Source organism: Prosopis cineraria, unplaced genomic scaffold, assembly GCF_029017545.1.
Source record: "Prosopis cineraria cultivar Desert tree isolate PC_DT_omini unplaced genomic scaffold, ASM2901754v1 PC4, whole genome shotgun sequence".
Classification (NCBI taxonomy): Eukaryota; Viridiplantae; Streptophyta; class Magnoliopsida; order Fabales; family Fabaceae; genus Prosopis; species Prosopis cineraria.
In genome coordinates this window covers 41,694,756-41,706,175 of record NW_026555335.1, presented here as the reverse complement: position 1 = coordinate 41,706,175, position 11,420 = coordinate 41,694,756, and the positions used below count along the sequence as shown (strand labels likewise).

The window sequence follows — 11,420 nt, the reverse complement described above, 5'->3', positions numbered from 1 at the left end:
GGTTGGTGAAATAGGAACCGAAAAATGTAATGAAATAATGTAGCTAGCTAGGCACGGGTCAACCAACAATAACAGAAGACAGCACTACAGTCATCGATCTTTTAGGTTTCTGTAACTGTTTTGGTGAATTTCACTTCACAGAATCCTGTCCTATATATTTGATTAATCCAATTCACAAACTGATCTCATGCATCTGTTTTAATTTGTGTTCGATCGGCTAGCTTCCCACGTTACTCCTGAGCTCATCAATTCACAAGAGTGAGCTAGCGCATGTGACGAAACAATTAAATTAAAAGATTGGTAAATGTAGACAGAAATGTTTATTGGTACTTATTACCAATTAATGGATTGTATAATTTAGAAGCAATTAGGAAAACTTGTTAAAGTGTTTAATTCAAATAGTGAGGTCATTGAATCATCCATTAAGTTTCATATTATATTATATTATAGCACCATTTGGTTCCTGTGTGGGTGCTGGGCAAGTGTGAAACTTTTTTACCATCACATGCAATTTAAGATTGTAACTTTATTAGTAAAAAATTTAAAGCGAGAATCCGCAAAATAATCTTGATGTTAAAATAAGGAGGGATTTTTTGTTATAGGGCCCGTATTAGATATTGTTGTTTCTTTCTCTCTCCATGTTCCAATATTTTTCAGAAATCAAAGCATTCATCATGCCAGACGCCACAAACCCTTCACATCAAGATGAAACCACTAAAGATTAACGTCCAATAATTAAATTAATGGAAGAATCTATTGAAATCTTATAATAGAAAAAGTAAATATATTATATACAATTATGATGAGTGACCATGTATATTGTTATTTTATTATTTACTGACATGATTAACGTTTATTTATTTCAATAATTAATTTGTTTCTACTTAAAATATTGCATGGCTTTAGAAAAGTTATATATTTGAATAGTTATATTAATTTTTTAAAAAAAAAAAACAAGATAAAGGCCCCGGACTCAACAAACTTGGGCTTCTCTTTACTAGCTAAGTTTCTCAATTCGTTACACCTCCACTACAAATATAAACTGTTGAGACTAAATTTTAACATTATAGACTAATGTATAGTTTTTTTTTTTTAAATTATCAAATTCAATCCAATGATATATAAAGTGTGTAGGGAAGAATAAGGATTTGGATCTCGTGAGTAGCATGAATATACTTATTCAATGAATATCTGGTATGACATGATAACAACTCTTAAAATTGTCATATGATACTTAGAAAATAACAAATCTTAAAATTTTGAAAATGATGAATATATATAGATGAGCAGTATTCTAATCATGAGAATTGTTCTAAATTTTTTTTAAAAAAATACACCTTAATAATTTTTAAATGTTGACAAAATTTAACAATTATAATTAGAATATTTATTGAGTGAGTGAATTTAGGCCACTAATTAAATACAAATTTAAGAGTATAGGGTAGAGTAGTAGAGACAAGGCCAATAATTGGAGGGTTTGGCGTTATTGACCTGACTTATATTATTAATCTTGCCCTAACTTTGCGGTTACAATGCACCAGAAGCCAGATTTGTTTTGTTTGGAAAGACAGAGACCCGATCACGCACAATTACTGCGTATATATCATACGTGTCCTCTGATGATTGGAGGAACCACAAGAATGGACATCCTCAAGCAACCAAACCTCACTGTCCTTTGATTTTCAGACATCCCCAGATGGCTCTCCTCCTGCTTTCGGTGATGATTCAATGCTTAATTTTCGCCTAAATGTCCCACACTCATCCGGAAATGACATGCACATATATATATATATATATAGAATTAGATCTTCTTGCAAAAATATTACTCTAAGTATACTCATCATGCTCATCTCACTTAAACTAGTGTGTGTGGACATATACGTACAGTCATGAATTGAATCAGTAAGAGTCAAGCAGTGAGAAGACACATGCACATGACAATGAACCTTGTTATTAGCACTGTTTGGGCAGTCGGCAGCATTTCAAGGTTTGTTGTCCCGTACCTTAATTGTTTCTGTAACTGTGCGAAATTATTTCTTTCACTGTTCCTCCATCTTCTTCTCAAATTTCCATTGCCTAGCTTGCCTAGGTCGGCAGTTATCTCTTAGCCTCTCAACATCCTTCCACACAACGGTCCATTTTTTAATTAAATCAATCAAACTGAAAGTGAAAATATCGATCTTTACTTCTCCTCCATCACATATATATATATATATATATATATAGCTAGCTAGGGTCTCTATGTTTTCTTAGGTCTCTCTCTTTAAGCAATCGGTTACATCAGTTCCTTGTGCCTCCTTATAACTGTCACATGGATGATTTGGGAAGTGACATCTCAGTAAGCATTAACCAAATTGTGACCACGAAGCAGCTTTCAGAGAAATAAAGCTCTCTCAAGTGAATGTTAAATCATTGCAGGATGACAATTGACAAACGTGACATTTTATGAAATTCACACAATCTATGAATTTATAAGCTTGCGCGCGCGTGCAAGAGTGGAGCCAAATTCTTCCACAAGCTGAATAATTTAGTATTTCTTTTTTTCTTTTTTAGGCCTTAGGGTGAGGATTATCGTAACTGTTTTCAGAAAAATATGTTAGGGTCACGTTACGAGTACCCATTATTTCAGCGAAGTCGGTGCCCACAGAGTACTTCATTAGGCTTTTTAATTCATCCGCCAAGTCCAACTATGCATCAATCTCTAAAGAAACGGTATGCTTGTTTCAATCAACATGTGACCGACACAAGTGTGTCTCCAATTTAGCAGCTACCTGCATTTGTTTCATGACCTAAAGAGTCAGTCAGCACTAGTAAGAGACACAAAAGCAGACAATGGTTCTTGTTGGGATGTTTAGAAGTACGGCTTGATTTACTTTTTCCGCCATGGAAAGCCCATTTGAACCAAATTCATGGATTCACTCAATGTTGAGACCCTACTTAATTTGTTTGATTCGGTTTCTAATTAGTTTCATTCAGCTTGAAGTAGTTTTTTTTTTTTTGGCCAAAAGCTTGAATTAGTTTAAATCATGTTAAAATAAGTATTTATTTTTAGAAAATATGTTGTAATTTTTAATAAGCTATATTGAAATTTGCACACATCTTTCTTTTTATAAGAGTTAAGGGTCAAAAATATCCTTGAAGTGCATACAAAGAGTCACAAATGATCTTGAACTTAACTAAGTCATTTAAATCCCTCAACTTAAAAAATCGTTACTCCGTTACATTGGCATTAACTTACATTTCTATGGGTCCCACATATGAATTTTTAATGTTCTTATTATAAAATATTACTTGTGGGCTCCACATTTTTTTAATGGGTTAGGGGTCAATTTATCCTTAAAATATATATAAAGGATCACAAATGATCTTAAACTCAATTTGAGATCAATTTTATCCCTCAACCACTAAGATTTTTAAATTTATCACCTTGCTATTTTTTTTATTTATTTTCTCTATTAATGGAGTCATTTTAATTTTTTTAATATTTTTATTATAAAATATTTCAATGGGCCCCACCAATTATTTTTTAATATTTTTTCCTCCTCCTCTCTCCCCCCTCTCTCTTTCAGTCATTTGAATCAAAGTTGTGTAAGAGTGGTTGGAATTGTTGTTGATGGGAAGAGAGAGGGAATGAACAATCTTGGAATGTCATCATTCAAGCATAGGCTAACCATGATTCAATCTTCAAATAAAAAAAAAAAGCCAAATCTTGCAAAACAACCATGCTATGTTAGAATCTGCAAGAAGGGGCTAGGTAGATGAGGGGATTAGCACTATAATTGCTTTGAGCCATGCTCAAAGTGCAACATGTATGCTTATATGCAAGTTGCTATTTGGCCCAAGTTTTGGGCTTGAATTACCTAAGTGATATTTTGTAATGTAAAGCTAGCCTTTAAGCATTATGTTTTTCATTTTTCATTTAGAATTTTGCTCTGAATGAGTGCATGTTGCATCTCTAGTCATAGATTGAGTGCATGTTGCTCTCCATTAAGGAGCTTCTACACAAAGACTTAGCTTGTTAGATGATACATGTCTTTGATTCAAACGATGAAGGAGAAAGGGGAGAGAGAAGAAAAAAAAAATTAAAAAGTGATTGGTGGGACCTACTTAAATATTTTATAATAAAAATTAAAATGGGCCTCATTAATAGAGAAAATAAACAAAGAAAATGGCAAGGTGATAAGTTTAAAAATCTTGGCAGTTTAGGGATAAAATTAATTTCAAATTGAGTTTAGGAATTTTTTTTTGAGCTTTCACGTATATTTCAAGAATAAAATTGACCCTTAATCCATTTAAAAAATAATGTGGGGCCCACAATAATATTTTATAATAAAAAATTGAAAAATTCATATGTGGAACCCACATAATAGTAAGTTAACGTTAGGGTAACAGAGCAAGAAATATAAATGATCTATAGTTGAATTTAAAATTATTTGTGACCCTTCGTGTGTTCTTTTGGAATATTTTTCACCTCTAACCCTTTTTATAATAAAAGATAAAAAATATTATTCTTAAAGTTATATTTTAATGATTTTGTTTTTAATTATTAGTTTGGTATGCCATGTCTTTTACCATCCACATGTTTATGCGACTACACATTTTTCAGCCATATTGATCAACGATTATATCCATTGTGGTCTCGAACTCGAAGTCATTGTAAGCTTGTTGGTCTGTTAAATAATGGACCTGAAATGGAATTGAACAATGGCTGAAAATGCACAAACATTAACTGCCACAGATATGTTAGCTAAGGAAAGGCTTAGGTCCCGTTTAGTTGATAGAAAAGAAATGAAATAAAATGAATTAAAAAATAAAAATAAAAATAAAATAATTGAAAAATAAATGGGGATAGGTGAACCATATCTATAAAGGATAAGGGGATAATTTAATTTATAGGGTTGAGAATCATGATTTATAAAATTTTTAAGGGTATAATCATTCTGACATCTGTAGTATATAATATTAAATTTTATCATGTTTATCATAAGATGAAAGGGTGAACTTACTCATTTTTTGTTTTGATTTTTTCAATTTATTCCATTCTAATTTTTCTAGCAACCAAACAAGCCCTTACTTCTTCTTTGCTGGATGTGATTCCACCTCATTTGAGGGACCTTGCGGATAGAGAGAGCTTGGGATCTCAATCCCCTCCATTTTAATTTTATTTGCTGGGCTTTGCCCTCGTGTATTAAAAAAATGCATAAACATTGGGCAAAGCTGAGATCGGAACCTTTAACTGTAGATTGTAGTCAATTTGGCATGGTTCAACCAATTTCGATTGACAACCTTAATCTGGAGAGTTTCTCGGTTTGGAGCAAGAAAATTGAAGTGGCTAGTTGGAACATGACCAATATCATTGTTGGTTGCACTCTAGTTTTCAAAATGACAGAACTAAACTGCATTCACCAGCGGAACAAGACCAGCAAATGGTGAATGAGAACACCGCTTTACACCTCTAAACTTCAATTTCTGATAAGAATTTCTCGCACAAACTCGTTAACAAAAGCCATTGGTTCACGTAATTTACATATTAACTAGATATAATGATGATGCCTTTGGCCAGAAGTTCCTCGAGGCAGAAGCAGAAAACAAAATGGGTTTCCTCAATGTACATTTACAGTGTTATTAACATCCAATCATTGTACAATAATACATACGAATCTAACCTCATGAATAATGTAATGGCTAAGAATATTCTAGGAAATTAAGTTTATTGCAAATTTCCAAAATAATTTTTTTTTTCTTTGGTGACAATTTGAGTTAGCTCAGCATGTCCACGGCCTTGGACGACATGATAGTCTCCATCTAAATCTTCATGCATCATCGCCGCCTGCATGCACTGAACACAAAATCAAGTGCAAAGAGCTTTTTCCCAAAAGCTTCAACTCGCAAACACTCTGCTCTTCATGATCTTTTCTACATCGGTTACACTCAAATGCCTGATCCCATTCTCCTTCAACCAATTCTTCCCACCAGCCAGACATTCATGCACACTGTTTTCTTCCATCTTCAATAACTTGAGGCCTTCACTGGCTTTTTGAAAGAAGCCTTCTAGCCTCAGACACCACGCCCCAAACACGCCAAATATAACACCCAAATCATTACCAAACCTTTCTACCCCACCATTGTGAAATTTTACATTGCTTATAAGTATGCGAGTAAAAATTAATTGATCTATTCCTGCTGCCAAACTTCTCCAGGCCCTAACAAAATCTCTACTGTTCAAACCTTTTTCTACTACTGACATTTTGCCTTGCAGATAATCCAGAGCCTCAATTAAAGTCTTGGATATAGTCCAGCCATCTTCGTTGTTTTGCCATTGCCTTCTGTTCTTTACATATTCTCGAGAACGAGCATCAAATCCTCTCAAAATAACTAGAGATATCTTTTCAACCCACTCTATTCTAAACTCCTCCAACTTCTTTATGTCCTCATCAAAGGTAGATATCTGGGGACTCTCTGACAATCCTTCATTAACCCTATCAGGGTTAATTGACAATTCAAATTTATCATCCCAATCCGTCCCCATTTCAAGGAAAAAGACATCCTCAGACCATTCCCTTAAAACAGACTCAAAGTAGCAAGCAGCATTGACTGAAATTGCAACTTTGACTAAGGCATCATCATCAGTTAAGGCAGTCAATCCTTCAGCCTCCTGGCAGCGGATAAGTATGCAATCAAAAAAATTTCTTATGATAGGAACAGCTGCTAATTTGAGAAACCTTGACCTTAGAGCAACACTAGGCAATGATCTACAGCGATCAATTAGAGATGCTAGATGTCGAAGAAAGGCATTGGAAACCAGAGGAGACTTGTAATCATCAGTACATGATGATAAAACAACTCCTTCAATTTGCTTCCTCCAGTTTTTCTCCTCATCTGTGACAGATTTTAACTTATCTAGGGCATCATTGAGCTCTATTTCTGCCCAAAGATCAAGCCAGTCTGGTCGATCGCAAAATACAGAGAATGAAGAAATTTGCTGCAAGATCCCATCCTCTTCAAAGGACAGCGAGATCCCAGAGTGCTCTACTAGAGACTTAATCCTTTTGTCAAAAGATATCATCAAGTCAATAAGATGCAACCATGAAATCCGAGTAGCTGATAGAGTACTTGAAGGCGTAGCATTTTCCTCCTCTAGTTGGCTAATGTAAACAGGGAATATTTCTTTTGCCAAGTACGTTGATAAGGAGGTTACCATTGCTGAGATCCATTCTTCTCTGCAACTATACCCAACTAGCTTTGCTTCATCAACCAATGGCTGCAATAATTCATCCATGGAATCAACATAATCCCTTGAGATTTTATATGCAAGAGTGAATATAAACTCTGGCTTGTTAACCCATTTAGAGAAATGCTGTTGGGATGCCAATGAAATGGGATTCACAAGCTCTTCAATTGCCCAGAGTGGTTGGTGCTGAGCAACTTTCAGATCATGGCCCTCAAGTTGCCTAGCTTTCCTTTGTCTTTGCAACTCCTGTAGGCTGCATAAGGCAAGAAAATTTTCTGAGTACTTGACTTTGAGATCTGCCTTCATACTCAATAGAGGATTTGAGACTTCATTGACACTCCTTGAGTCTGATGTAAAAGAAGAAAGACGTGGGGGCCATCCAAGTGAAGCAAGAAGGGCCCGATAATCAGCTATTGCCTGGGGCCTTAAAATGGCTAGAGCTCGATCTACTCTATGATCAACCGCTGATACCAGATGCTTCCACTGAGGATGTGTCTTTGTAATTGTAGTTAATACTTCTTCGGTCATTTTAAGCGTTTTAATGGCAAGCAGATGCATTTCCTGCAATAGTTGAGCATATATTAAGGAACATAGTGACGGTATAAATTGTAACATCCCTTGATCTGATTATTAAGGAGAGCTCACTTCTGAATTCTGGGCAGAAGAATGCTTCCTTAGGTTTTTGTTCATAGTGTATGATACAGCATCTTCAATATCACCAACCAATGAGTCTAGTTTTAGTGCCGTCTCTGGAAGACATGGTAAGCAGTTCAAAATTAAAATAACCAGCAACACTCATGAACTAGAATACAAAAGAAATAAAAATCAATATGGCACATATCATGGTAAAGCAAGGAAATTGTTCATTAGAACACAGCCAATCCAGTAAAAAGGGAGAAAGGATACTAAAAACAAGTCCAGAGAACTCATCATGCAATCACATTATTAGACAATCATTACAGTAGAAGTGAGTGTCTTCCAAAAATTAGGAAAAAAACCAATCGCAGAGTTGAGTACAGAGTTTATCCAAACTCAACTTCTATATAATTCTTAGATCCTTTACTTTCATGTCAAGCCCTCAATTAGTTGTTTTATATTCGCCCTCAATTAGTTGTTTTATATTCGCCAAACCAGCACAAGTAACATAAAGACTATCTTTTTATTGGGAAACATTAAGGGACAGATTTCAACCTTCAAGGAGAGACTGAATAAAATATTTTATTTTCCCAATACCAGCACAAACCTCATAAAACTTATTATTATTATTCTTTGCGAAAATGAAAGGGTAATTATAGAACCCCAGTTCTCCACACCTTTGATCCTGGAGGGGAATGTAATTATTGGAACCACAGCTCTTCAGCTCAGAATACTTCAAAGTTCAAACTGGTTATTGAGGTGTATGATGCTCGGATAGATCACTAGATTTCCATTTCCACCAATTAACTCTAATGTGAACTCATAAATTTCCAGCATTTTACAAAAGGTCTATATGAACACAAAGAACAACACAACAAAGCCTAGACTCCAGCATCAGTTTTCAGTCCCTGCCTAGGTCCTCTTTCTTGTACGATCACAATTATCATCTATGACCTCAAGGGTCTATGAATGATAGACCCCACTTAGTGGGATAAGGCTTGTTTTGTTGTTGTTGTTGTTGTTGACCTCAAGGGTCTAAGAAAAAAATGAACCAGACAGTTCACTTCATTAACATGGATTACTATACACCCATAAATCATTTCCCAATCTGATGCTGATCCAGAATTTGTTTTTTTTAAGTGATTGCTGTAATAAATCTTAAAACCCTGCCATCAATGGTATCATTATGCACAATTGTGCATCATTGCCAATACAGGAGGCTTGGGACCGAAATTATTGATAAACGAAAATAAACTAAAAGAAAGATAATCCTGCTAACATGGAGTATGGAAATGAAATAACTATAACTATACCGGCACATTACAAGCACGGAAAGATAACAATATATCTATTATTTCCAATTATCCAAAGAATATACACTTCATTCGTACATTATCGCTCACTGTTGATAGGTATTTCTATATTTGAATGAAGCTATATTGATCAGAATATAAAATACCAATAACTATGAAATGAGCTCCTAAGTTTTAACGCTATGATTCCTTGTGGACTTAGCAGTTAGCACAAGGGCGTCGCTTAAGTTGTTCTCCGGCCAATTTCATTCACCTCTATCTTCTCTCGCGCGCGCACTAAGATGCCTAATTCCAACACGCTACCATTTTTAATTTTCAGTTGACAAACAAGAGACAACTTGCCACACTATTCATCAATTAGCTCAGTTGAAGAACTCACCTGCATAGACACGAACAGTCTCCAACCGCGCCACTTCTTTCGCCAGGGCCGGAAGTTCCTCTCTGAAATTCTTCTCTCCACTGGGTCCATCTTCATTCAACGACGAAAAATGAAAATCTCAATCTCTAACAACAAAAAATCGAAGAATACAAAGATGAATGGATGCAGATGAGAAGCAATACCTGATATAACAGTGGAGGAGCAACTGGACGTAAAAGCGGTCAGTTTGGCATTGATATCGCTGAAGAGATCGTGGATTTGGCCGGAGAAGGAAGAATAAGCAACAATACCCGCTCCGAGTCTCCGATTTAATTCGACCAGAGCTTGATCTAGATCACAGCACTGAGTTTGCAGCTCCGAGACCAGACTCGGAGCTTCGGCGACACTACCTTTGGTGTGAAATTTGGCATTGAGAAAAGTAAGTGCAGAGGGCGAGAGGTCAGATGGTAGCGGGAGGATTTGGACCGACTCCATGTCTTCTTCATTCATGCCATTAGGGTTTTGAAAAGATTTGCGAGCAGGGTTGAAGACTCGAAGCTCCTTTGCTTCCTTCTGGACGAGGTTATCGGATTCCGAGTCTCCACGTTGTCCAGGGATGATTCAACTGAATCTGAGCGTTTCGGGTCGATCCGGACATGAAAATTAATTTGTAACTTTAACTTCTGTTATTACTTTTTAACATGTACCGTTCGAGTGTGAGCGCGTGTCTTTGTACTTTTTTTTCAACATATTTATCCTCCTCCATTTATAATTATAAAACATTTTTAATAAAACTACATTTCAATAAATTAATTAATAATTAATTACTTTTAAATTAATACTGTCTTATTATTTTTTTATATTTATTTTTATTTAATAGAATGTTATACCTAAAAGTGAAGTATCGAATAGTTTATTTATTAAAATGTTTTTTGAAAAAATCTCATTAATTTTCCATTGAAAAGTTAAAAATATATTTTTTAATATTTAATCTTAGAAAAATGTTTTATAATTTTAAAGAGAAAGAGTATTTACATTTTATAGGGAGAATTGTATTGAGGGCCTTGAAAAAGGATTTATAAGATGAAAGGTTCAATGTATTTTAAAATTATATAAAGGGTTTAAAGTCCTTAAATGTAATTAAATTTAAGAGGTCAATTACCTCAATGGCCTTGTTTGTTTGTTTTTTTTTTAGGGAAAAACCATCGGCCATTGGCAGCCAAACTATTGTCGTTGGCTACTCAAGTCCGGGTGCTAGTGACTTTGATTCTCCAAAATATTGAAGACCATTGAGAAAATATATAAGCAAAATGATATATATATATATATATATATATAAAAGTTTTGTTTTCAAGCATCTCCATAGTTGTTATTAATTCTGGATGTATTGTTATTCATATATGAACAATTACTTGTTAATATTTACACATGACTTGTCAATATGAAAAACATAAATTGTCAATTTTCAAAGACTAACTTATTCATTAGTTATTGACAATTTATCAATATGAAAATAATACATATGTTATAAATCTAGTTTCCAAGCATTTTCATGAAGTTGTTCATTTCCAGATATTAATAAGTGATTGTTCAGGTATTAACAAGATAAAAATACTTAGAAAACTATATTTATAATATATACTCCCTTCGTTTAAAAATGTAAGGCATTTTTAACTGAATCTCATCCCCCAATAAAGTAGTTATCTACTTTCAAACTAATCCTATCTTTTTATAGTTATCCCTATTAAATACCCTATAATAAATATAAAATCACTATCAATAGGGACACTTTCGAAAAAAAGACAATAATTACACCTCGAAAGATTAAAAATGCCTTACATTTTTTAATATCTAACTTCTTAAAAAATATCTTACATTTTTG

At 34.3% G+C, this 11,420-nt stretch overlaps 1 protein-coding gene across 1 annotated transcript; it reads right to left on the bottom strand.

Moving 5' to 3' along the window:
- Positions 1-5,576: 5,576 nt before the first annotated feature.
- LOC129309805 (RINT1-like protein MAG2) lies at positions 5,577-10,182 on the bottom strand. The gene is made up of 4 exons (XM_054951523.1): positions 9,742-10,182; positions 9,560-9,649; positions 7,877-7,980; positions 5,577-7,792 (listed from the first exon to the last, which is right to left on the bottom strand). Exons 1-4 carry the CDS (start codon positions 10,046-10,048, stop codon positions 5,882-5,884), a joined length of 2,412 nt encoding a protein of 803 aa, XP_054807498.1. The 5' UTR covers positions 10,049-10,182; the 3' UTR covers positions 5,577-5,881.
- Between the last annotated feature and the right edge of the window lie 1,238 nt (positions 10,183-11,420).

What these genes read in the sequence shown, in the direction of transcription:
- LOC129309805 (XM_054951523.1), bottom strand. Translation starts at nt 10,048, where the DNA reads ATGAATGAAGAAGACATGGAGTCGGTCCAAATCCTCCCGCTACCATCT. An exon ending in GACTGTTCGTGTCTATGCAG is followed by an intron (nt 7,981 to 9,559) that starts GTGAGTTCTTCA and finishes CATGTCTTCCAG; the next exon opens with AGACGGCACTAAAACTAGAC. An exon ending in CTTCTGCCCAGAATTCAGAA is followed by an intron (nt 7,793 to 7,876) that starts GTGAGCTCTCCT and finishes CAACTATTGCAG; the next exon opens with GAAATGCATCTGCTTGCCAT.